The sequence below is a fragment of the Lacerta agilis genome, chromosome 5 (genome assembly GCF_009819535.1).
Source record: "Lacerta agilis isolate rLacAgi1 chromosome 5, rLacAgi1.pri, whole genome shotgun sequence".
NCBI lineage: Eukaryota > Metazoa > Chordata > Lepidosauria > Squamata > Lacertidae > Lacerta > Lacerta agilis.
In genome coordinates this window covers 26,285,907-26,311,283 of record NC_046316.1, presented here as the reverse complement: position 1 = coordinate 26,311,283, position 25,377 = coordinate 26,285,907, and the positions used below count along the sequence as shown (strand labels likewise).

General features: G+C 45.5%; 1 protein-coding gene across 2 annotated transcripts in view; it reads right to left on the bottom strand.

Annotated features, from left to right (window-relative positions):
- Positions 1–4,405: 4,405 nt before the first annotated feature.
- Positions 4,406–25,377, bottom strand: part of HK1 (hexokinase 1) — a 34,606-nt gene continuing 13,634 nt past the window's right edge. The window contains exons 4-18 of one of the 2 annotated variants that reach the window (XM_033148994.1): positions 22,164–22,283; positions 21,127–21,222; positions 20,111–20,210; positions 19,823–20,006; positions 19,127–19,282; positions 18,357–18,590; positions 15,834–16,138; positions 12,305–12,453; positions 12,091–12,210; positions 11,199–11,294; positions 10,642–10,741; positions 10,309–10,492; positions 9,135–9,290; positions 8,140–8,373; positions 4,406–4,811 (exon numbers count right to left, since the gene is read on the bottom strand). In XM_033148994.1, coding sequence (XP_033004885.1) covers positions 4,667–4,811; positions 8,140–8,373; positions 9,135–9,290; positions 10,309–10,492; positions 10,642–10,741; positions 11,199–11,294; positions 12,091–12,210; positions 12,305–12,453; positions 15,834–16,138; positions 18,357–18,590; positions 19,127–19,282; positions 19,823–20,006; positions 20,111–20,210; positions 21,127–21,222; positions 22,164–22,283 — 2,379 coding nt within the window. In that variant the 3' untranslated portion in view covers positions 4,406–4,666. The remainder of the gene's footprint in view (positions 4,812–8,139; positions 8,374–9,134; positions 9,291–10,308; positions 10,493–10,641; positions 10,742–11,198; positions 11,295–12,090; positions 12,211–12,304; positions 12,454–15,833; positions 16,139–18,356; positions 18,591–19,126; positions 19,283–19,822; positions 20,007–20,110; positions 20,211–21,126; positions 21,223–22,163; positions 22,284–25,377) is intronic. The other variant, XM_033148995.1, reaches the window with a different exon arrangement.

Below are 25,377 nucleotides of genomic sequence, written 5' to 3'. Positions count from 1 at the left end.
ATGTACACAAATGACACCTTTCCCCAGAAAATGTAAGCATTGTCCTGTTATTTTAAAATACTTTTAAAAGTGAAAGACCATCACCATATTCAGTCATTTGAGTAAAACAATGACAACTGCATTAGTTGAATCAAGGTGGAAGATATTTCGAAATAGTTTGATCACTAACACATTTCTGATAAGAATGATGAGCAACTGTGATTTGTGGAAGTTCACCAAACTTAAGAATTATGTTTATGATGGCTATTAATTACTGTGCTATGGCCTATGATTCACAGGTGCAAATTCATCTTTGTGTATTGTGTATGCAACCCCAAACCAAATCTTAATTTTCTATTTCAGTCAATCAGCTGGCATTAAAAATTCAAATACAGGGGTACTTTGGTTCTCAAATGTAATCCGTTCTGGAAGTCTGTTCCAAAACATTCCAAAACCAAGACGCACTTTCCCATAGAAAGTAATGCAAAACAGATTAATTCGTTCCAGACTTTAAAAAAACCACCCCTAAAACAGCAATTTAACATGAATTTTACTATCTAACGAGACCATTGAACCATAAAATGAAAGCAATAATCAAGGTACTATACTATAAAATAAGTAAGACAGTATTGCAGATGATAAAAATTAAAATTATTATTTTTCCTTACCTGCACTGATATTGTTTGGATGGGGGGGGGGGGCTTTATCCATTTCCGCAGTCACACCATCCATCGATCAGTAGCTGAACTGGGTTCCAATCACGAAAACAAATAAACCGAAAAAGCCTCAAAAACAAAAAGACAAAATAAATAGCAAGAAGCGCCAAACATAATCCACTCCAGAAGTCCGTTTGACTTCTGAAACGTTCGACAACCAAGGCGCAGCTTCTGATTGGTGCAGGTGCCCTGGAAACAATAGCCGACAGCCGCATCGGATGATCTGCTTCCGAAAAACTATCAAAAACCAGAACACTTACTTCTGGGTTTTCAGCGTTTGGGAACCAAAGCGTTTGAGAACCAAGGTACCACTATACTAAAATATGTAATGTATTCTTTAACAGTAGTAGCATTTTTAGAGTATCACTTGGATTGCCTTTTAGAACACGGGAAACTATTTTTTTCCATTAAGATCCACATTGTCTATATAATGACTGATAGCTGCTCTCCACGATTTGAGTGGAGTCTTTGAAACCTAGAACTCTTCCATGCAACACATGTGCTCTACCTCCTCAATACTGAAGGGACAAGCTACACAAACACCATCAGATTATACATTATGCTATAGCTGGTGAACCTGCAAGGAGGTGGGGTGGAAGTAAAGCCTGGTCCTAGAATATTAACCATCAGCCAGTGTGTGGGAAGATTCAAACCCAAGGACACAACACGTAGCAGTTTTTGTGTCAAAGAGGTGTGCAAGTGTGTTCAACCCAAGGCTGAGATCTGGTGGGACATTTTAACACTGTTGTTTAAAGCTACATTTGCTAGAGGCACACATTTCTCAGGAAATATCTGGAATCTAGAATTGAATCAAGGAGTTTTTATTTTAATTATTTCCAGTTTGTTTCCGTTGCTTTTAAAACACACAGGGACCTCCCCCACCCTTCTCCAAAGCACCAATCACTCCTTTGCCAGAAAGAATAACTAAACACCAATAAACACACGTCAAAAAAAGTTTAATATTGTCACAAATATTCACTTTGCACTAGTAAGTACTGCTGCTACTAGTGGTGCAATGTAAAAAGACTTTCTAGCATTGCAAATCCAGGGAATCATGCAGATCTTCAGGAAAACACACACACACTTAAAGCTGAGCTTACTGCTTGTGACTCGTGTTACCACACAACATTCGATCACAGTGCACCAAAATGCATACTGAAATGCTTTATTAGCACGGGGAATCCAAATCTTGAGAAGCAGAGAAGAAAAATAAGTCTGCAAATCTCTTTTCTTCTGGCCAATGGTGGTATTTAGTTGAACAAACAACAATTCATACTTTGGAGAACAGAAAGATCTAGAATGGTAGTGGGTCGCTGCTGCGGCAGCTGTTCAGAAAACTAACTGCAGGCTACCCAAACTTAAAAGACAAGCTAGCTAATTTTGTATTTGTGCAATTCCAAATAGGAAGAGAAAGGTGATGTGGGTTGTCTGTGTGCAAATTTTCTATGCAAACGAGGCAAGTTTGCATAAATTAATTTGCACCAGAAAATTTCACGCAAGGCTATAATCTGGCATGCTTATTTTACTTGCATTTAAAATAAAATAAAAAACAAAGCCAAAAGATTTTAATCTGCTAAGCTTGGCTGATTTGCAGTGGGCAAATGCACTGTTACTAAGAATCTTAACAAAACGGGGGGGGGGGATCCATGGAAAGGTAAATAACCGGGGAGTGGGGGGGGGGAGGCAGAATTCATCCCACTTCACTGTTTACCAGCACTTTCTATTTGCCGGCTTAACTTGCAAGTCTAGCTGAATCTAGCCCCAAAGTTGAAAATTTCCTTGCTTTAGGCACCTTTGGAGCAGGCTAGTTTGGTGTTACTTGCCCGCAATGCTTTCCCAAGCACCCTGGAGTTCCTTGCCGCACATGCTATGTGGATTGACACAAGGACAGTTCCTTGAAACTTTACTCATCTAAACCATTAGACGCTGCTGCTATCTATATATTTAAAAGCAGGGCTTTTTTTCCAGCAGGAACTTAGCTCCAGTACCTCTCAGGTGGGCGCCATTGCCATTCCAAGAGAACAAGGGAGGCGTTCATGGTGAGTTCCAGCACCTTTTTTTCTAGAAAAATAGCACTGTTTAAAAGTCTGGTTCTGAAGTTATTGTCACTTTTAAAACCACATGGAAAGGTATATACTTCCAAACACCAGGAGGCATTATTCAGCTCCATTAAAAATCAGTGTGGTTTTGCCCTCCATAGGACCCACTGATGTTAATGGCGATGAGGATGCATTTCATTACACCCCTTCTCCTATGATTTAGCTAGACTCAGAGTGTAAAGTTCTTTTAAGCACTCATGTGAGCGCTGCCATGTGGAAACTAGCTGTTAATGGAGATTAGAGAGCTCCCTAGCAAAGCACCCAAACACCACACTGCTCACTCAGGTCTGGTCATCCATTCGCTCCCATACATATGGACATACCAGGAGGCAGTAGTTGTGTCTGGGAAGCTACCTGCTATTTTAATTTGTCCACCACATTCCAGGGCAATGTTACGTTGGGTGCACATTGTGGGAAAATAAAAATGGCAGCTTCCCGGTCACAGCTGCCAAAGGCTCACAGCCAAAGGCCTGGGCAGGCCAGAAAGCCAAGTTAACTCCAGCTTTGGCAGGTGGACAAAGATGCTGGGCATGGTGCTGGCCTTGCAGTGTGGCACGACGTTTCCAGGAGCAAATACATGCCGTGGACTTGCTGGAACTCCCCTAGATAACCTGCAGCCATGTCACTCCCACACTGCAAGCACTCACGCAATTGCTACACAAAGGCAGTCCGTGAACTCAGCTCATTACACTGGAAGTGGCTCTCAGAGCAGCAAGGGAGACCAGGATGCCCCTTTTAAAAATTAACATCCTCAACTCACCAGAATCTAGCCAAACCAAGGGAAGGGCACATGGAAAGCCATGGATATCTCTACGGTCAGAGGTTTGGATTATCTCTAGGGTTAATCCATCTCCTGATTATTATTATTACATTTTTTTTTAACTAGCACAGACTTGCCTTTTGGAACAGCACAAATCTTACTTGGAAACACAACATCGTTCACCAAAGCAACATGAAAGGCCAGTGATATAAAGACATGTCGGAAGAGCCCCTTATTTATTTCCTATTGAAGAAGAAGAGTTTGGATTTGAAATCCCGCTTTTCACTACCCAAAGGAGTCTCAAAGCAGCTAACATTCTCCTTTCCCTTCCTCCCCCACAACAAACACTCTGTGAGGTGAGTGGGGCTGAGAGACTTCAGAGAAGTGTGACTAGCCCAAGGTCACCCAGCAGCTGCATGTGGAGGAGTGGAGACACGAACCCAGTCCCCCAGATTACGAGTCTACCGCTCTTAACCACTACACCACACTGGCTCTCTGTGAGCAGAAGACAATTCTGGCCGCTAAGGGAGACCTTGCTACAGGAGCACGGAGTGCAGCTCAGCAGATGTGAAAACTCCAAAGCTGTCTGAAAGGAAAAAGGTGAAGGGAATCAAACATTTGGCTAGAAATTCGGAAAAGAACTGCTAAGCTCTCTTAGCATAAGCATTTGTCTCCTACTCAGCATTGTTGGTGGTATATGTATTTAACACGGATGTAGTATCAGCTGGAAATAATACACTTGACACACAGAACCACCTGCTCTTGTCCTTGGACATCATTTGGCTGTAATTTTAGACCTCGAATAATAAACCTATTTTTGACATTTGTTTAGATTATAGATCCTCTTTCTTTCTCCTTTGAATGATTTACACACGGGGAATGTACCAAATAGGGCAGAAAAAGACACATGCAGACAAGGGGTTCAGAGGTGGGAGATATTATCAGCAACAGCAGCACACTCTATTCAGTATCCTATTTTTATTTTTTAACTCCAACGCTTCCATAAAGCAGCAGTGGGACTCTGGGCTTCCCCTCTTGCCAGTTCAGACTACGGAACCGCTGCTTTTCGCAAGGAAGTGCTCGGAAGGCAGAATGAGCCAGTGGTGCACAGTTCAGTTATGCTCAGCGTCACGCAGTCTACATCCCACGGCAGTGATGAGGGCAGCCCCTTTGCCACTGCCATCTTCGGAGAGAAGGAATGTCACATCGCACTTGGGGGCCAGGTCCTTTACTGTTTGGTGCATGACCCTTGAAAAACTGTGGGGGGGAAACAAACAAAAAGAGGGAAATGTGAGGGAGGCCTTCTCTCTGCCAGTCCATAATCACGATAAGGTCTCAAGATTACCAAGCAGGTTTCATTCTCTTTTCAGCAGCAATGCTTCTGAATACCAGTTGCTGGGAACTGATAGCTCAGTTGCTTAGAACGTGGTGCTGATAATGCCAAGGTTGCAGGTTCGACCCCCATGCATCTTCCTGCATTACAGGGGGTTGGACTAGATCAGGGGTCTGCAACCTTTAAGACAAAAAGAGCCACTTGGACCCGTTTCTGAAGAAAAAAAAAGAAACTGGGAGCCGCAAAACCACTGCGACATTTAAAACAAATATAACACTGCATTTTATTTTTAAAAATCCGATTTAAATTTAAAAAATCCAATTTAAATTAAAAAAATCTGATTTAAATAAAAAAAAAAATTTTGATTTTTTTTTTTAAAAATCATTCATTTTTATCCAACCTGGGGACCACTACCAGGTCACAGCCTGATCCAAGGTGGGTTGCAACAGCATACAAATATTTGATTTGTTGTTGTTTTTTTAAAAAATGAGTCCTCAACTGCACACTTGTGTTAAATGTTTGTCCCATGTCTAATTGAAGACTGCTGGCTTTTACAATAATCTTAGTGTCTTTTACCCTTAATATTCCAGACCAGAGGCTATGCTCACCTCTTCCAACCTCCTCTCTTGCTAAATAAAGCACAGAATTGCACCAGAGAAGCCTGTGATGTTTGTGCTGACTTGCATACAGGTGGCTGTAGTAGTTCATAGTGTTCAAACCTTTTTAGGGGAGTTCCCTGCCCCCTTAATGACAATGGCGATAGATTTTGCACATGAACACAGATCCAAGTTAGGACTCCTCTCTTCCACGCCAACAGGTGCTTTGTCAAGGCTCCCCTAACACACACTCAGGACAGAGGAAAAACTGCAACCTTTTGGGGCGTCATTCTCCTACCCATGTCTCTGTGAGAACCAGCCCTTTATTCTGCCTCCCGTAGTACATCCTCCCCCTTCAAGAAATCATTTCCTTTGGACTTTCGGCCCATCTCCACCCCTATTACTCCTTGCCCTCGTGAAGGAAGCATTTTCACAAGTTTTCTTTTTGGTGGGCTGTCCGTGCTTCCAAACACCTGGAAGTCACGACAGGGGCTTCTCCCCCACCTAGTAAATTCTGCCTCTGCATAAGTTACTCAGGTTTGGTTTTCTTTACCAGCCCACCCACCCACCCACCCCCCCCGGACGAAGCAGAGCAATAAGTCATTTACCTCAGCAGGGGACAAGCTCAGCTCCAATAATGAAACCCTTCCAAGGAGTGGGGGGGGGGGGTCAAAACTCGTGACAAGCAGGTAGGTGGTTGGAGAGCAGCATCGGAGGGGGAGGGGGAAAGGAAATGAGAGGGGGAGGGGGGAAGGAAGCGAGAGAAAGCTTTCCCAGTTTTTACGCAAGCCGGAGCCTGAAAAGTTGCCAGAGCGCGTGCGGCAAGGAGACTAAAGAAGTGCTATTGTGGGTCGAGTGACCTAGAACTGGGAGAAAAGAAAGCGCGGGAGAACAAGCCCCTCTTTCAGCCGCCGAGGAGGAATCCCCCGGATCTCCTCCAGCCACAGGCTGCCCAACCAAACCGGGGCAAAGCCAAGGCGCCGCTCTTTGCGCTGCGCGTTTGGAGAGGCCACTTTGGAGAGGCCACAGCCGGAGGGCGCAGCGCAGGCGGCCAACTTGCGCTCCCGCGCTCCGCCCGGCAGCCTAAGCAACACACTTGAGGAAGCAGCGGCAGAGGACTCCCCCTCCCCAGTCCCAGTCCCCCACCCCAAGGGACTTGTTGGGGGGTTGCAAAGCCCCCCGCCCGCGGCAGGCAGAGAGCTCGACGGTGGTTTCTGCCCAGCCAGCCCAGCTTTGCGCCCTTGAAGGTGGGGGCGACGTGACTAACCTTGCCTGGTGAGGTCCGGCGGCGGCTCCGCTCGACGCTGCTGCGGAAGAATGCACAACTGCCTTTTCCTCCATGCAGCCTTTTTAAGCAGCCACGTCCCTGCTGTGCGTGCTCGGGCTCCTAGGAGCCTCCAAGCCCCCTCGCGACACGTGCACCCATTGGCTCCTGAGACGCGGGTCCCGGGCAAGGGCGAGTCCCGGCCTTGCTCCGGGGCGGAGAGAGACACGCGCCCGCCCTCGAGAGCGCGGTCTGAGGCTGCGAGCGGAACCAGGAGTGAAGGAGGCAGCGGCAGGGAAACAGGCGCAGCTTCCTTGACCATTTTTAAAAGGAGGGCTTCCCCCCTCGCCCTCGCCCACCACCCGCCGCCCCTGGCCCAGCCCACAGCTGCCAACCTCGTCGGCGCCTCGATGCAGCAGCCAGCAGCAGCTCCACACCAGCAGCAGCAGCCACACCTCTGGAGGGAAACTGCTGCTGTCTGCTGCTGCGCCTGCGCTGGCAGAAACGAGGCACGACGCATGAGCAGAGCAGCACAGCAGCAGCACCCTCAGCCTCCGGAGGGCGGGCCGCCGGCCAGCTGGAGGGCGGGCGCTGCCGCTGGCCAGCTGGAGAAGTGGACAGGCGTATCCGCCCCGGAGCCCCGGAGCCGCGGCAAAGGTGTAAAAGAGCCGCATGCGGCTCCGGAGCCGCAGGTTGCAGACCCCCGGACTAGATGATCCTCAGGGTCCCCTTTCCAACTCTACGATTCTATGAAATTGCAGGAGAGAGTTTGTGTGCTCACGTCCTGCCTGCAGGCTTCCCACAGGGCATCTGGTTGGACACCATGAGAACAGGATGCTGGACCAAATGGGCCACTGGCCTGATCCAGTAGGCTCTTCTTATGCTCCTCCATGTTAAACCGGAAGCCTTCCTTATGTCAGTTAATGGAGCCAGACACTCAACATGCAGACTTTACAGAAGAAACTGGCAGGAGATCGCAGAAGGAAGCAAGGAGCAGCTGTGGTATAAAGGGAATTCCTTCTCACTGCTTTCACACACCCATCCGCAGTCATTTCTATAAGGCATGCACCTGAAATACGCAGCCGGGTCCATTCATTTTTATGGAAATGAGAATTAGAAACCCCTTATCCTTAACCTATGCCTATGGAGTCTGCAATGAAACGTAAGCTCAAGCCCAAAAGAGTGGTGGAGTGCACAGTAACTACTCATTAAGCGAGCACACAGTAAGCCACAAAACATGCAGGCTAGGAGAAAAGGCTCCCTTGGCTATTTCATCAGAGTATCCCCAACCTCTCACAAGTCAAGCACTACTTTTCACAAAGCTTTAAGACACTTGGTATTTTTGTTTCCCGGAGCACAGGCAGCATAAGCACATAATTTCCCAGTACTTACTGTGGGTGAAGCTTATACAGCGTACCATCAACGCCCACCGTCACATCCAGGTGGTCCAAGCCTCTGTTCTCCCTTATTTTGTCTACAACGGCAGCCATCCCAGCTCCACACACCTGAGCCGCCCTCCTTGACACTGCGCCACACACCGCCTTGACGATGATACTGTCATCACAGGTGCTGTTCAGACCAAGCTGCTGGAGGATTGTACGGACCTGAAGCAGAGCTAACCTGTCACTGTTGAGAAGGCCCAAGGGGAGAAGGGGGAAGAGAGAGAAAACAGAGGATTGAACTCGTTTCCAAAATCCTCTGCTTCGGTGGACACCAGGGATAAGGACACCAGATGTTGTCGGACTGCAACTCCCATCAGTCCAGCAAACATGGTCCATGGAATGTGGCCAACAACATCTGGAGGGCCACAGGTGTATGCAGTCAAAGACTCCCGTTGGCCTGGGTACCACATGCATCACTGAGTGTAAAACTGAAGCCCTATTCTGGCATTCAGGCTAAAGATACATTGGCTGTACATGGAGGAGCAGGCACTCAACATCCCCCTCCCCGCTGGAATGCCAGCTCAACCTCAAACCAGTCCACATTAAGTTCAAAGGTCCTGGGGAATATGATGCAGCACCAAGGAGAACCATCCACACATCCAGGAGGGTGTGCAGAAAGTCAGATTTGTAAAAATGTTAAATTTGTTCAGATTTGGGAAAATGCTGATTTTTTAAAATTTAATTTGTTTTAATTAGTGACCAATTTGGGGGAAACAAATGAAAATCAACAACAACAAAAAAGATTTGCCCAAGCTTGCCACTCAAAAAATGCATAAGTAAAAACCAAACCAAACTGTGAAAGAGAACCACAAATATGGATTGTGTAAAAACTCACAGTAGATTGTAGAGCATTATTGTAATGCTGATACCATTAGCTAAGATTTCCGAAAAAAAGCAATTGTTAGCAATAGCTTGACAATGACATATACATCTAAGCTCACTTACCTCTCTATCTGTGAAAGGAACTTTGTTTCAAAAATGCCCCTCGTTTTCAGTGTCTCTGAAATTTGACCTCTGAAGAGGAACCCTCTTTTCGTGAAGTCAATCAAAATGTTCCGGACGATTTCCCCCAAGTACATTCCACTGATCATCTTCTCATACCTGCAAATCATAGACAGAAGAGGCGGTCAGAATGAAGGGGTTTGTGTGTTAAGGACAACAGATAAAAGTTTTGCTAGTGATTAATCCTTAATCAGGAAAAGCCCGATTATGTTATTCCACCCCATTCGTTTCAAAGGGAACACCATGCATTTTTTTTGGGGGGGGGGAATACAAATACATTTTGTCTGCAGGTTGAAAGCAACAGCAGCCGCTAATACGCAGCTATGTTTGCTGAATAGATTTCTGTTCTGGACACAGGAGAAGCACACAATTTCCTCTCCTGTTTATGTTGGGAGTTTTCAGACACCCACCAGGTTTGCTGCCTCTGTGCACCTAGGCTCCCAGAAGAAAGAATGCCAAAAGGATGTGTTTGTCTTGAATCAGGTGATCACAGCCAGGGGCGTAGGAAGCCTCTGCGCTGTTCGGGGTGGCGGCAGCGCAGAGGCACTCCCCGGGGGAGGGGCACAAAGTGTGCATGGTGACGTCGTTGTGACGTCACAACGCACATGGATGCCACTGAAGCTTCCCCTTTTCCCGGCTTTTTTCTGTGCGAGGGGCGGGCTAGCAAGGAGGGGGCGTCAAGCTTGTCGCTGGCATGACGCCCCCTCCTCACTGGCCCACCCCCCACCGAAAAAAACCACTGGGAGGGTGGGAAAGGGAAGCAGAGCAGGCACGTTCAAGCGCCTGCTTTGCCTCCCCCGAGGGGCGGGCCAGCGAGGAGGGGGTGTCATGCCAGCGACAAGCGTGACGCCCTCTCCTCGCTGGCCTGCCCCTCACGCCGAAAAATAGCTGCTGGAAGGGGGGAAAGGCAGCATGCCCTTGTTCGGGGCCTGCCAGGCAGGGCGGGGTGGAGTGGGCCGGCCAAAGTGTCACCCCCCCTCCCCTGGAACCCGGGGACCGCCCCCCGCCCCCTTGCTACGCCCCTGATCACAGCAGTGCATGTGACGAAAACCATCTCTGCTGAGGCACCGCAGCACAAGCCTTCACCCATTTCTGACAACATTTCACCCAGAAATACCTTTGCTTGCCGCTGTTTAATGAGTAGTCATCAACAGCTTTGTCATAGATTGTCCTGATGTCATCTAGGCATCCGTTGTCTCCAAACGCGCCCCATTCCATGTTCACACACATTCTTCCTTGCTCTCCTTCTACCATCTCTATGTTTCTCATTTCCTCCATGTAACATGCATTGCTGCCAGTTCCTGGAACAGTGAAAGAATCAGATTCAATACCAGAATAGACCAAAAAAAGGACGCACAAAATCACCTGGTAGTTATAGCACCTTCTGCAATGGGTCTTAGAATAATGAGGCACCCAACAAACCAAACTAAATAGTAAGTCCCATTCTTACCCACAATGAGTCCAATTTCACAATTGGGATCTTCATAGGCACAAGTCATCATAGTCCCAACTGTATCATTCACCACGGCCACAACATCCAAGTCAAATTCCTTGGAAGAAGGAACAAAATTATATACTACAATTGCTTCTCTCGAAACACAGCGGAGTAGTATTCACCAACGGTTACAAGTTGAGGGAAAGAAGCCCATGCCTGTCATTTGCAAATTTCATAACAATCAGGAAAACACAGGTCTGTTTTAAATAATAGCAATTTAACTTTCATTCCGATGTCCAGAGGGCTGGATTCATCTAAGTTGTTGCACTGGCAGAAGCCAGAGCAATGAGTTCCGCCAGCAGAACGTGAAAAGCGACCCTTTCCTTCCCCAACACCACACCCTCCACAGATCTGCTCAGGAAGGTTAGGAGAACCCCCAGAACAGGGGATCTTAAGCAATCCAGAGGAAGAATAAGTACACACAACAGTGACTCATAAAACAAACATTACATGATTTTTAAGAAGATCAACACCAACTGCTAATTTTAAGAAATCACAGGAAAAAACCTCACTTCTCTTCTTTTTATTCCTTCCCGTAGCAAATTAACAACATCCTCCCCTTCACAGTCAGTAGCCTTAAAGCCCTTGGTCCAGTTCAGAAGGATGCCCTAAGAAAAGGAACAAGAAACTCAGTTCACTGCAGTATCAGAACAAACCAGAAATAATCACCACCTAGGCATCCAGGTGCAGTAGCAAACCCAACCAGCTAATGAACCCACGATGGGATCAAGAGCTCCTCATATGATGGTTTTATGCAGCTGTTGTTCCTGGAGATCCAAGCTGTGGGGTGGTATTTACCACTAGTCCACATTATCCAAGTAGCATCTTCTGAAAGATGATGCACGGTGTGATGTCATTGTGTTCAGTTTCCAGCCGAGCACAAATGGCAGCCAATGAAGTGGAGCAGGGGGAATAGCCAAACTACAAGTGAGATGACATCATGCATCTCCTTTCATTAGCTGTTACCGTGGAAACATGGGTTAACAACAAAGATTAATGGCAACCAGCCATGCCCCTGCAATATCTTGTTTCAGCATCATTTTTAAAGGCACACTGCAGTTAAGTCTAGAATCTGCAGGTACGGTGGGGCTTAACTCAGTGATAACAGCCCATGCCTTGCATGCAAGAACTCCCAGGTTCAATCCCCAGCATCTCCATTAAGGCCTTGGAAAGACTGGAGAGGTGGCTCCCATTCTGTGTAGATTATCCCCAGCCAGATGGACCAATGGTCTTAACTCAGTATAAGGAACACTGACTGTGTCAATATTCTGCGCACGTGCAAAGCTCACACTCATGCTTGTCTGCCTGCATACCTCTTCTCAACAGCTAAACTGCAGCTGAAAATCCACTCTTAAAAAACACATATGGAAAAGTTTCATTACAGAAATAAGAACAATAACTTACAGCATCTAAGCTTGTCTGTTTGCAAGGGAAAGAAAACGTAAAGCCCAGGGGGAGTCGTGCACCTTTTATTCCCATGTAGTCCAGGAAATCCGAGATGCAGGAAACAATGTGATCAAACAGCTGGAAAAAGCAAAATAGTGTAGTGTATATCACAAGCACTGTGCAGTCTCTGAAAGTTAGCAACAATACAACATCCTCTTCACTACATGCTCACCTCCTCTCCGGTACCTTGCATGACCTCTATAGGAATGGCATAGATTTTATTGTGCATCTCCACCATTCGCCTTTTACCGCTTCGGATCTTCACAAGCAAAACTCGGAAGTTTGTTCCTCCAAGATCCAGGGCCAGGAAGTCTCCGTTCTCTGCAATGAAATAATTTTGACCAAATAGGAAGTGAGGAACAACGCATCTAAATTTTCTGAACTTTTAGTCCCCAGTGCTTTTATGTTACAGGAGGAAAAGGCTCTCTCATCTACTGTGAACTCGTTGTGTTTCCAGTGCTGGGTTTTTAATCAAGAGTTTACACAACTTTATCCAAAATGCATATGCATCCTGTACAAATGTGTGGATATATACATACCCGTGTGGTGCATTGTTCCTCACCCCAGCTTCACATCAATAGGAGTCCCTAAGCCAGAGCTTTCCCAACTTTTTATGTTGGTGACACACTTCTTTAGATATACATCATTTCGCAACACAGTACTGTAATTCAAGGTCTGCATCATTTCACGACACAGTGATTCAGTTTTACTAGCAAACAGGTGGTTAAACCTTTCCAGCCCTGGCAGGAGCGCGGGCACAGCGTTCGTGTGACACACCAACACATTAATGTGTGGCAACACACAGCTTAGAAAGCTCTGCCCGAAGCCATTCCTAATTTGTCCATAGCCAAGGTGTGAACTCCTTTGCATGGTGTAAGCACATCCCTGTCTTGTCAATGCCCTCTGGTGTGTACACAAACAGAAACCAATCTGACACAAATGAAGCCACGCCAAAGGCAATGTAAAACTGGTGGGTGGGGCTTCACGGCACTCTGAGGCGGTAATGAGAACGCATCCTTACGCTGAGCTCAAGTTATTTGTGCATTTAAACAAACATGCTTAACCTGGCTACTTTTATTTTGGTGAAAAAGCAGCCTAGTGCAATTTAGTGCCCAATTCTCCTTGCCCCCAAAGGGGCACTTTCAGAATCAAGCAACAAAAAACAGGACGGGACCCTAATCTGGACACACAAACATGACTGTTTTTACTACAAAATAGAAGCAGCCAGGTGAAGCATACTTCTTCAAAATACACGAGTTACAACACATGTAGTTAACTGAAGGAGAGTAGAAAGGAGGACTGAAAGAGGAGTATTCCCCTTTTCTGGCTCATTTTTAAATGGCTTCCTGCTCAGGATTCTGAGAACCATCTTACTGAGGGGAGAAGTGCCATTTTATTAGTCCAAATTAGTGCAAAAATCCTCGAGTCGCTACATGGTCTTTCAGCATATACACCCCCTGGTGCTTGGGAAAGATGCCCCTAGGCCCTGATTGGCTAATGGAAAAAGCTACCCTTCTGCCTTTCTGATAAAAATTGGTCATTGGCCTGGGTCTAATGGCCCCCATTCGGATGCTGATTGTGAATCTCACCACATATGCCTGGGTTCAAGCTTGTTGGTGGGGTCTGTGACCCTAACAGAGGATGAGACAAGCTAGCTTTATTATTTTTTATCTGTACTTGAATTCCCAATGGTATCTTTACATTCTTAGCCTTTTATTAACCACCTTCTATGGTATTGGGTTCTCATGCTTATTTTTACAAACATTTGTGCATTTAACCTCGGGTGGCTTCTTAGAGTAAGCTTGGCTCAGCATCTTGTACCTGGGCTGAGCGACTTGTAGGTTGGAGGCTCAAAAGACAGTGAATAAACTTTTTGGCTCTTGTCTGTGTGAATCCCAAGGACACCCAGAAACAATCCGAGTTTCCCCTGGGGGGTGGGGACAACAGGGGTGGTGGCAGTACTAGTGGGCAGGGTTGGTTTTTTCACTAGTCTCTCTCTTTCACACTGACAACTTGGAATAACAAAACCATTACATGCTGGCAGTGTGGGAAAGAAAAGCCCTATACATAGGGAACGTATTTACATGGGGACAGTGTTGGGGGAAACCCTTGGGTGAACAAGGAGGATTTCTCTATGGAGTGGAGGGTGGGGACACACTGCAATGCAATTATTCTCTTCAAAAAAGTAAAAGAAGTTGGCTCGCTGGGAATGGATGAATTACTATACATACATGGAACATTAGCCAGCAGATGGCGATGTTTCTCCATCTTCATTTAAAAGGTGTGCTCTTTCAAAGAAACACAAGCTTTTGTTTTTTACAGAGCCATCAGGAAGAGAGACAAGAAAATGTAAGAACCAATTGAGTGCCACATCAAAAACCCACTGGAAGTCTAAAGGACCACTCAGTTAATGAGCAAGTGACAAAGCAAGGACTCCTGTCCGTTGCCAATGGCATTTTATTATGTGGTGAAATGAGGCTGAACTGATTTTATCTCCACTTGATTCTGGAATACCGAGCCTGACCAGAACCTGTATGTGATGTGATGGGTTTCAAACTGGAATTCTCCGCATCCTAAGAAACCTTCTGAAAGCACATCTACAATCTGAGCAAAGACGGGTCTTGAATGTTCACTGGACTCGTTTGACGTACCAAAAATCAAATGAGGCAGATGTCGGCAAACTAAGAACAAAGTGGTCCCCAGGAATTGTGAATCTTAGCTCATCATGGAGCAGGAATATGTTTTTATTGCCATCCTCATAGAAGAAAGGCACGGGAAATTTTAGTTGGACCACAATTGTGATTTTCTGTTTCTTATGAATCGAGATGACTAGAGCATGGAAAAACTTCATCAGCTGAAAAGTTATTAAGGCTAAAATCCTAAATATGCTTGCTGGGGAGTAAGTCCAATTGAGCACAGTGGGCGTTACTTTCAAGTAAACATGCATAAGACTGCACTGTAAACGTACTAAATAAATCTGCAGGACTGATATTAAGGATCAATATGGCATGGCACATATTTATTAGATCTAATGCATTCAAAATCTGTTCAACTTTTAGATATAGGCCAAGCTCTAAATAGGAATCTACACCCTCTGCACCCCGTTGCCTCCTCAGAAAATGCTTCCACCAGGTTCTCCAAACTGCTCTTCAACATTGACTGGTTCTACAAAGCAGTTTGGAGCTTTCCAAAGTGGGGAGGGAGACATCAGTCTGAGGACATAATCTATTTTATTTGCATTTCCCCAATTAAAAGTGATAGCAACTTGAAACTGCCTTTTGTGTTCAGTTTGCTGAACACAAAATTCTACAAGAACAATGGGGGGGGGAGGCAGTTATGAAGGAATGTCTCCTTAGCTGCGTTTTTTTGGGGGGGGGGCTGTAAAATATTCCTTTTTTCATTTGAAATGTCCCCCTAGAGCAACTTTTCTCACTGGTCCATATGCTTTTAATTCTTTAATTCTGTGAACTTGATATGGTTCTACCTGTATTTTTCTCTGTGTGTTCTTAAGTCACTTTGAACTGATGCTGGGAAAGCAGCATCTCAGTATTTTAAAAACAAGCAAACCAGAAACGCATTGAAAGAATGCACCCCCTGTATCTGGGGGCTCCCAGCCTTAGATTATTAGCTGCCTTACTCTGCAATGAGGAAATTAGGCTGCCTCTTCCAAAGGTCCCTTCCGGGAAGGACTAAAGACCTACCTGTCCCATCAGGTGTGCTGCGGACGAAGGTGGGCAGCATTTTGACTTTGGCGTGATCGTGCGATTTCTTCTTGAGGCCTGCTTCTATTTCCATCCGCATCCTCTTCTTCACCTGCAGCAGCTGCTCGTGAGTGAGCTTGAATTCAGCCAAGGTCTCGTCTATCAGGCGGTGCTGCTCTGACAGCCGGTATGCTACCGCTGTCACCATCGCAGCGCCCTTGCCGCTGCCACTCTCAGACAGCAAAAAGCGCACGTCTGAGTCAGGCACTAAGCGGCGCACGGTTTTGTGCAGCCGTCGGGAATACCTGCAAGGGGGGGAACGGAACAGTAGGGTCAGCAATAGGAAGTTCCCCTTAATTAAAGGTGTGGGGGGGAATCACTGGGTCAGGCCAAGGAGCTGTCTAGACCAGGGGTAGGCAACCTAAAACCCGTGGGCCGGATGTGGCCCAATCGCCTTCTCAATCCGGCCCACGGACAGTCTGGGAATCAGCGTGTTTTTATACCGTGTTTCTCCTAAAATAAGACACCGTCTTATATATTTTTTTGCTCAAAAAAACACAGTATGGCTTATTTTCAGGGGATGTCTTATTTTAACCGTGTCGCATCGGTACGCTGCATAGCCACACCTCCCCAGGCTGTTTTAATGGGAGGTACCACGTCACTATGGCTTATTTTCGGGGTATGGCTTATTTTTGGGGAACGGCTTATATTTCGCAAATGCATAGAAATCCTGCTATGGCTTATTTTATGGCTATGTCTTATTTTAGGAGAAACAGGGTACTAGTAGAATGTGCCCTTTTATTTAAAATGCATCTCTGGGTTATTTGTGGGGCCTGCCTGGTGTTTTTACATGAGCAGAATGTATGCTTTTATTAAAATGCATCTCTGGATTATTTGTGGGGTACAGGAATTTGTTCGTTTTTTCCCCTTCAAAATAAGGCTCAGCCCACCACATCGTCTGAGGGACTGTGGACCGGCCCATGGCTGAAAAAGGTTGCTGACCCCTCGTCTATACAGAGAATAGGAAACATGTGGCCCTCCTAATTTTGTTGGACTACAACTTCCATCAGACCCAGCCAGTGGTCAGGATGATGGGAGTTGTAGTCTAGCAACATCAGGAAGGCTACAGGTTCCCCATCCTGATCTAGTGTAATAGCAGTTTGCTTTATAGATATAAGGCAGAGCACCTAATGATGCAAAAACAGCACATATAACTGCAGTCCAGACACTGACTGAGAGTCGATGCCATTTGAGAGATACCTGACCAGAAATATCCATACAGGAGAATGCTGTGGGAAGACTGAAGGACATGGTTCTTTCTAAAACTGACAATGCCATCACCAGGAGAGTGACAAAGCCAGCGTGGGAAGGAGCCACATGGTCCAGTTCTTGCATATGGTTCCTCTCTGCAGACGTCACAGGAGCAGAGTGAGAAATAATCACAAGAAGTAGTTCCCACGCTGCTCCAGCACTGCAGGTCTAATGGACGGGGCACTGGGAATAGTGTGCCTGCTTTGCGCACAGATACTGATCCACTCCCACTCTGCTTATATGCGCGCGCACACAGCCAACACCAGAGGTGGGTGGGAAAACAGCCATTGGGGTCTACTGGCTGGGTGATTTTGTAGAATCATGGAACAGTAGAGTTGGAAGGGTCCACAAGGGTCATCTAGTCCTACCCCCTGCAATGCAGGGGCTCAAACCCATGTTCCTGAGATTAAGAGTCTCATACTCTACCAACTGAGCTAGGCGGCCTTCATCCAAGGATCACAGGATGGTCTGGAGTGTGTAAGTGCAAAGTACCCCCTTGCAAAGTAACTTGTACCATACATAGTACCCCTAGCATGGTACAAGTTAACATGGGGGGGGGGGGGTAAAGTACAGTGATACCTCTGGTTAAGTACTTAATTCGTTCCAGAGGACCGTTCTTAACCTAAAACTGTTCTTAACCTGAAGCACCACTTTAGCTAATGGGGCCTCCTGCTGCCGCTGTGCCGCCAGAGCACAAATTCTGTTCTTATTCTGAAGCAAAGTTCTTAACCTGAAGCATTATTTCTGGGTTAGCGGAGTCTGTAACCTGAAGTGTATGGGCCCATCACTGCAATGTGCAGAAAACTAGTTGCAAAGATTGTCTGCTGCAAGCAGCTACCCGGTATTAGCCCTAAGGGATAGCTCAGCTGGTAGAGCCTGAGACTCTCAATCTCAGGGCCGTGGGTTCAAGCCCACATTGGGTGAAAGATTCCTGCATTGCAGGGCGTTGGACTACATGATCCTTGTGGTCCCTTACAACTTCTATTATTCCACGTGCATTGTAAGCACTGCCTCCTGCCTAACTTACTGAGCTGCCTTTGGACTGTGTTATTTACAGCCCACTTTCACCTCCTTTGAGAGCTCTGTTTACTTAGCCCAAGCCCAGAGCACACAGCCAAATGTCAGCTGGACGTGCTACATCTCTGACCTTTTGCAAGAGACGGTCCCTAACAGGTGCCAAGATGTAATTATGGAAACCCGGCAGGCTCTTACTGCGGATGCATCTTGTAAAGGGAGCCATCAACCCCCACGGTGGTGCGCAGGCGGCCCACTCCCTTGTTGTCCCGCAGCTGGTTAAGGATGGCACCCAGAGTGGCAGCCACCAGGTTGGCAGAGCGGAAGGAGACGATTGTGCACACGTGGTGGACAGCAACGCAGTCTTCATGGGAGGGCTCAACCCCAAGACGGGTAAGTATCTCCTTGGCCTTTTGCAAACCTTCCTTGCTCCTAAAAACAGAAACCGCAAAAAAGTTACGATAAGGTAACACAATTTTGATGGATGGGCAGGTTGCTCACTGAGGGAGAGTGTTGCGAGTCTGAGAATGGGTGCAGCAGAGTCCCGTGGAAATCTTGCGAGGAAAGGAAGGGGAGTGGAGGCTGAGATATTAAGAGCCTACAGAGCACAAAGAGGTTTTCCGTTCCACTGTGCTGGATTTGGGTGGTGGGTTCTCTGTATTGTGAACCACTTGTAATCAGTGGGACCAGTTAAGGGTAAAATTCTGGAAGCCATTGTTTTAAAATAGGCCACATGGTGCAAAACCAGAAAATGTCAGGTCAAAAGGCTGCAGCTTCAGAAGACATACATACACTGATGTCATTTGAAAGCTGGAAAGTGCTGCCTATTAAACTAATGACAAAACTCTATTTTTAAAAGACCGTCCAGGAGTTGCTCTTAGAATCCAACTGCATATATTCCACTCCCCTATTCATTACACAAGTATTTTAGGTTGGAAGCGTAGGAGGAAAACTTCAAAGCTACTTACTTCTCCATGGCAGAAACGTGCTTTGTTTCCAGCTTCCCTTTGGTTAAAAGTTCGGGAGTGATTCTTCCCTCAAAAAGAAGACCTTCTTTGGCCATTTTGACAAGGATCAGCCTGACGAGCTCACCCATGTACATGCCACTGACCATCTTCTCAAACCTGGAAATATATTAAGGCAGAAACACAAATCAGACACACTCACAAGTGGTTTACAGGTGTGTAGCCCGCTCCTGCATATAGCAACCCAAGATCAATTCCCAGTAGGTGCCAATGGGAGGCATCCTTAGGGTTCAAATCCTTCTTTAGCCGTCATGCTTACAGTGTGGAAGTCCTGACCACCCACCCTAACAAACACACAAAATTGCCAACAGAATAAAATTAGGAAAGAATGATGGATGGCAAAAATGAAGGGAACTTCCACTCACTCAAGGGGGGGTCCCCAATTTCTGACAAATTTCCCCCCAGCTGCAAGAACCCTTCTGCCATGCTACTTCCCCAAGTCATTCCAGAAAGTCCCGAAACCATCCACAATTTTTCTTGGGGAGTGGTGAGCAAAAGGGAAGGAGGCAAGAATGGAAGGAGACTCTGCTCATGGGTCTTTGGATCCAAGCCTTAAGGTGTTAACCCCCCCCCCCGAAACCTTTGGGACAGGCATGAAAGTCTAAAACGAGAACAGTAGAAGAAAGGAAGCTCAATTACAATTGCTTCCCAGGGTTAACAGAACCCCGATCGATCTCCCTGTCAAATTCAGTCCGGATGTCTTCTAACAAGCCATCGTCTCCAAACGCTCCCCATTCGGTATTGATGCACATCCGCCCTTCGTCACCTTCCACAAGATCAATGTGTCTCATTTCTTCCATGTAGCAGGCGTTAGTGCCAGTACCTTAAAAGAAGGTCATGGGATTAGTCAACAGGCTTTAAAAAAAAAAGAGCAAAGCAAAAATGCCAACATGCATTATGCTTGGCAAAGGAATCAAATGTCAATACCAATGATCAAGCCAACTTCGCAACGCTGGTCATCAAATCCGCAGGTCATCATGGTCCCTACGGTGTCATTGACAACTGCCATGATATCTGCATCATAGTCCTTCAAAATGAAAGGGAATATTTCTAATATGCAATTTTACCAACACTTTTTGATAGGCATATTCTACTTGCTACTGTGACTCAGAATCTCGGTAAATGTTATTTACTGGACACATTGTTTAGGTCTGCTAGCTATTCATGGTTTCATATTTTGACCCAGGGACTTTACCCTTGAGTCTTTTTTTTTTTAAGTAATCTTTATTGGTTTTATTTACACACATTAAAAAATATTTACAGTCTCATCAATACAGATAAAAAAAGAAGAAAAAGAAAAAGAAAACAAAGAAGAAGAAGAAAAACACAAAAAGGGTTAAAATTGGTTTACATAACCACACTTCTCACATACATTACCCTTGAGTCTTAAGAGCCTTTTCTTCTCAAAAACTCCATCAGCGAAAAATAAGACCCATTGACTTCCGGACCACCAAAAGACCCCTCCTATCCATGTCAAATGCAGCTACATAAACAGAACTTTCCACTACTTGAAACTATCTTAGGTTTCTCTTCTATCTAGGTCCATTGACTTGGCTGCAAGTCCCATTCAATGGGGGATTCAGCTGGACGAACTTCCAAGTTAACATGCATAAAACTTCACTGTGATATTAAGAGAGGATTGTTTGAATCTAAGGCTGCTGAGTCTATGGGAGCTTGGTATATAATATTATCTAGAACAAGAAATGCTATATAGCTCCTCCGCAAGAAATTGGTTTCTTAGTCCGAACATCTTCTTGGCACAATACTTTTACTAGGAGTTAAAAGCACCATGAAATTAGCAACCATCTAATCATTCTACAATGACACTGAAAAAGACTGACACAATTCCTGACACCTGCAAGTAACAAAAGATGTTACATTATCAGCCAAGTTCATGTACAGGTTTCAATGCTAGCTATACGTGTATATAAAGATAATCTTACCCCACGCTTCTTGATGGCTTTGTTTAGCAACTTCACTACATCTGCTCCCTCGACACCACTTGCTTTGAAACGTTTTGTCCAAGTTATTAGAACACCCTAATAAAATGAAAAATGAAATGAAATTATGGCCCAGTGTTTGTCTGGTCAAGACTCACTTTTTCAGGGTTTTTTTTTTAAAAAAAATGAGTTGAAGATCAGTTTTCACATGTGGCGAGACTACTTAATTTCCTACGTGTCAATTTGCCCACGTTCTCATGGAGGACATAATATGGGTGAACAAATCTACACACATACTGCATTACCCCCCCTTGCTACAATTATACATCTCCATTTTGGAGGTACCACAATCAGGGAATCATGCTTAACAGTATGCATATACAGTTTAAATGCTAATTCTTCCATACGATGGATTTATATGGGGCTCTCAGTGGTCTTCTTCATAACATTAAACAGGTCCATACTTCCATAATCCAAAAAGACTGCATTATTTCTGGCCATGTACTGGGAGAGATGAAGTTCTAATTCAAGTGTCTTCAAACAGTTTCCACACACAATATTGCAAGAGGAATAATATTCCAAGCACGTTCAGTGGAACCAAGTCATATCAGCTAAAGGGCACTTTAGTACCATCTAGCTGGGGAAGATTCACAGCACATGTTCTTTCTGCCTGCCAGCAGTCCCTGGTTCAATCTCTGCTACCTCCAGATGGGGCTGAGGAAGTTGAAACCGTGGAGCACTGCTTCCAGTCAGCATAGACAGAGTACTGAGCTAAATGGTCTAGCAGTCTGCTTTGGGGTAAGGCAGGTTCCTATGTTTCTTCCGCAAAGTAATAAAGTTGTGCAGTGTTATTTGTGTATTTATGGATCGCTTCCCATGAAGCATCCCAAAGCCATTCCACAATACCATAAAAACATATATATAAAAGAAGTGCATAAATAAAAACAATTTAAAACCGTTACATATATAAAAACAGATTCAGACAATTACATATCTAAAAGCAATTTCAGATGCAACACAGATGCCGCCTGCATTCTTACCTCATCTAACTTGGTTTGCCTACATGGAAAAGAAAATGTGAACCCAACAGGCAACTTCTTGTTCTTGATTTCCTGCTTCTCCATGAAATCGCCTAAACATTCAGCAACGTGGTCAAAAAGCTGAGGAGACAGGAAGGAAATAAGACAACATTTTTAAACCCTGATAAAAATAATAACAGCGTCTTCATCCCCATAGCCACTACTGGAAAAATTATTAGGTGATCCCATACCAATAAATACTATTTTGGTGGCAGTCCTATAAAACTGGAACATTTGAAAAGTAAGGCTTTGGGGTGGAATTCAACGTAGTATTAAGCAGATCACTCAGTCAGTGCAAGCGTTTTTGCTTGCCTGAAGGAATGATCTGCTTTCTCCTCCCACTTGGGGAGGTTGTTCTGGGGGTTCTCTGAACCTCCCCAAGCCAATTTCAGGGGTGTGCAGGGGGAGCGAGAGGAGGAGCCCTGCTGCACCAGCAGAACACCTTGTGTGAGCATCCTCTGGCAGGACAACACTGATGAATCCGGTCCTGTGGCATGCATTTCATGGGGCAGAATCCTCCGTTGAAGCCATAACACTCAGCAGACTTCTCTGCAAACAACTCTCACTGGTTGTCACTGCAACCATAAACATACTTCCTTAGAAGCACGTGACAGTGAAATCCATGGTACGAAAAATGTTGTCATGCTAGGACGGCATACATCTTCCTGATCTCCTAGTCATTGCTAGGTTATTGTCGGGGACTGGGCAGATGAAGAGGAGTGGTGGAGACCACCTCCCCTGGAGCCTCCCAGAGAGGAGGAAGGGGCAGATAGCATAGATCTACAGGACTGGTTCGACACAGGGCACACACCAGAGGAAGAAGAGGGAAGAAGTTGGGAAACTATGGGAGATGAGGAGCTATGCAGTACTGAGCAGACAGTGCCCAAGCAGCAGCTGACTGATATGCTGTCGCTGCAGAGTCTCCCACAACCCGTCCTGTGCCCCCAAACCAGGTGTTCACTGAGAATAGCAGAGCAAAGGGCTCAAAGGCAGGGGACCCTTAACAGCCACCGTAGAAGAGGGGAGGAGTCTGATGAATAGGGAAGTACGGAGGAGGGGGAGGTGTGGAGCTACACTCGGAGCAACGTTAGATACTGAAAGGTGCTTGGCTGACTTGTCTTGGCATCTGGAATACTAATAAAAAGGACTAAAAAGCCAGTATTTTCTCTGTCTCTCTATTTTCCTGGGCAATCAGCCAGGAGCTGTCAACAGCACCCTGACAGTTATGGCTTATGACACAATAATAAAAAACCTGACAGCCTGTTCCATAAAGCCCTCTTTCCCCAATTATTTGTCATTTTAACTATGTGAAACACCCTGATAGCTACGATGTGCATGTTCTGCTTCCACTGTCAAGAGTCAGTATTCCTCTCAATGGCAGTTACTGGGATAAACAAGCAGGAAGAGCGCTATTGGGTTCAAGTCTCTTGTGGGTTCCCCTAGGCTTATGGTTGGCCACTGTGAGGACAGGATGCTGGACCAGATGGGCCACTGACCTGATCCAGCAGTGCTCTTTTGATGTCCTTAGTGTTAATTTCAGTTGTGGTTATAACACAATCTGGTTTGAATTAACCTTGGTTTGCTACACATTATACTGTACTAACCATGGTCAACTCTGAAAAGGGAAGGCAGGGAGGAACTGATGCAGGGAGAGGGAAGGACGAAACATGAGCCTGCAGCACATTTCTGATCTCCTAACCATAGTTACGAAATTGGAAATATTACCTCTGCACTGGGTAATAAAGTTTAGACTAGCACTCTCGACGGACATTATCCAATGTATTTCATGTCACAGTTGAGCAACTGGGTTTAGAGTAGGAATGCCCATTTGGCAGGTTAAAAACCTCTACGAGCAAGTATATTATTATTTACAAGGCTAAACAACACTCATACACCACAAATAAAAATAATGATCTAAATCAAATATTTCCGATTTAAATCTGGGGTGATTTTGTACTGCTGGAAAAATCTTCCTCCTTGATCCCCCCCCCCAAGAAGCTCAACACCCAACTGCTCCTTTTTAAGCAATTGCTTTTAAAAGTTACAGAGCTGCAGGTGTCACAGACCTACTGAGTTGCATTCAATGGTGTAATCAGCTAACTGTAAAGAAAAATCACCCTCCCCATCCCACTGATGGACATTTTATCATCAGTTGAGTGGAAAATCTGAATATAGCCCATTGCTTTCTGGAACAAAATGTTTGCAACACTGGGAAGTAACTTTCAGTTTTGGGCTAGTCACGATTTGCCTCTTCCACTCAGTCCTCCTTCCCCAGCTCAACAATCCCAAGCAAGCATTTTCAATTGGCAGCTCCTAAATGCACTGATGAATCATAACCAGAATGCTGATTCCATACAGAGTGAAAATGTCTTCTCTCATTCTTTAAAAGCATATGCCTGGAACTGGTTTCATATTTAATTTATGTAGGGCTTTTTATTTTTTATTTTTTAATGTAGCACTATGCAGGCAAACAATGCAGAACTCTGAGCTCCAATTACAGTTTCAGTGCTGTAGCTCTTTCCATGCCATGGAACAGGTGTGACAAGTGCTGCAATGGGGAAGCTGGAAATGGTGGCACCGCACAAATATGGCCAGATACAGAACAACAGAATTGGCTCCTCTGATGCTTGAGCCTTTACTTCATCAAGTAAAATCCCAAAAGCTTCCATGCTTTTTTTTTTTTTTTACACAAAGCCATTTCCTTTTACATCATATCCTCCTCATTTATCTTCCTTGCAAAGTCACAGAAAACGCCCCATCATTTATCTCCAAAATCTTTTGGGGTCAAAGCCTAAAGCTCGGTGAGCCTTAAAGCTGTTGTTGGCATCGCCAACCATCCATTTGACTTTTACAGCCTGGCAACAACATGCATGTTCCAAAACTGAACAGGCCAATGCATCCCTTCCTACATTGCAGGGGGTTGGACTAGATGACCCTCAGGATCCCTTCCAGGAAGAGGCATAGGGCTCAGATCACCAAGCTGCAGTAAATAGTGACAAGAGCACTGAAGCTTTAGGGCCCAACCTCTACCCTTTATTTACTTGTGGTGGTGGAAACAGCAGCTTGTGCCATCTTTTAAAGCCAGAGGAAGTTCCTAAGCTCTTCAGATGCTGCTGGACTAAAACTCCCAGCATCCCTAGCCATTTGCTATACTGGCTGGGGCTAATGGGAATTG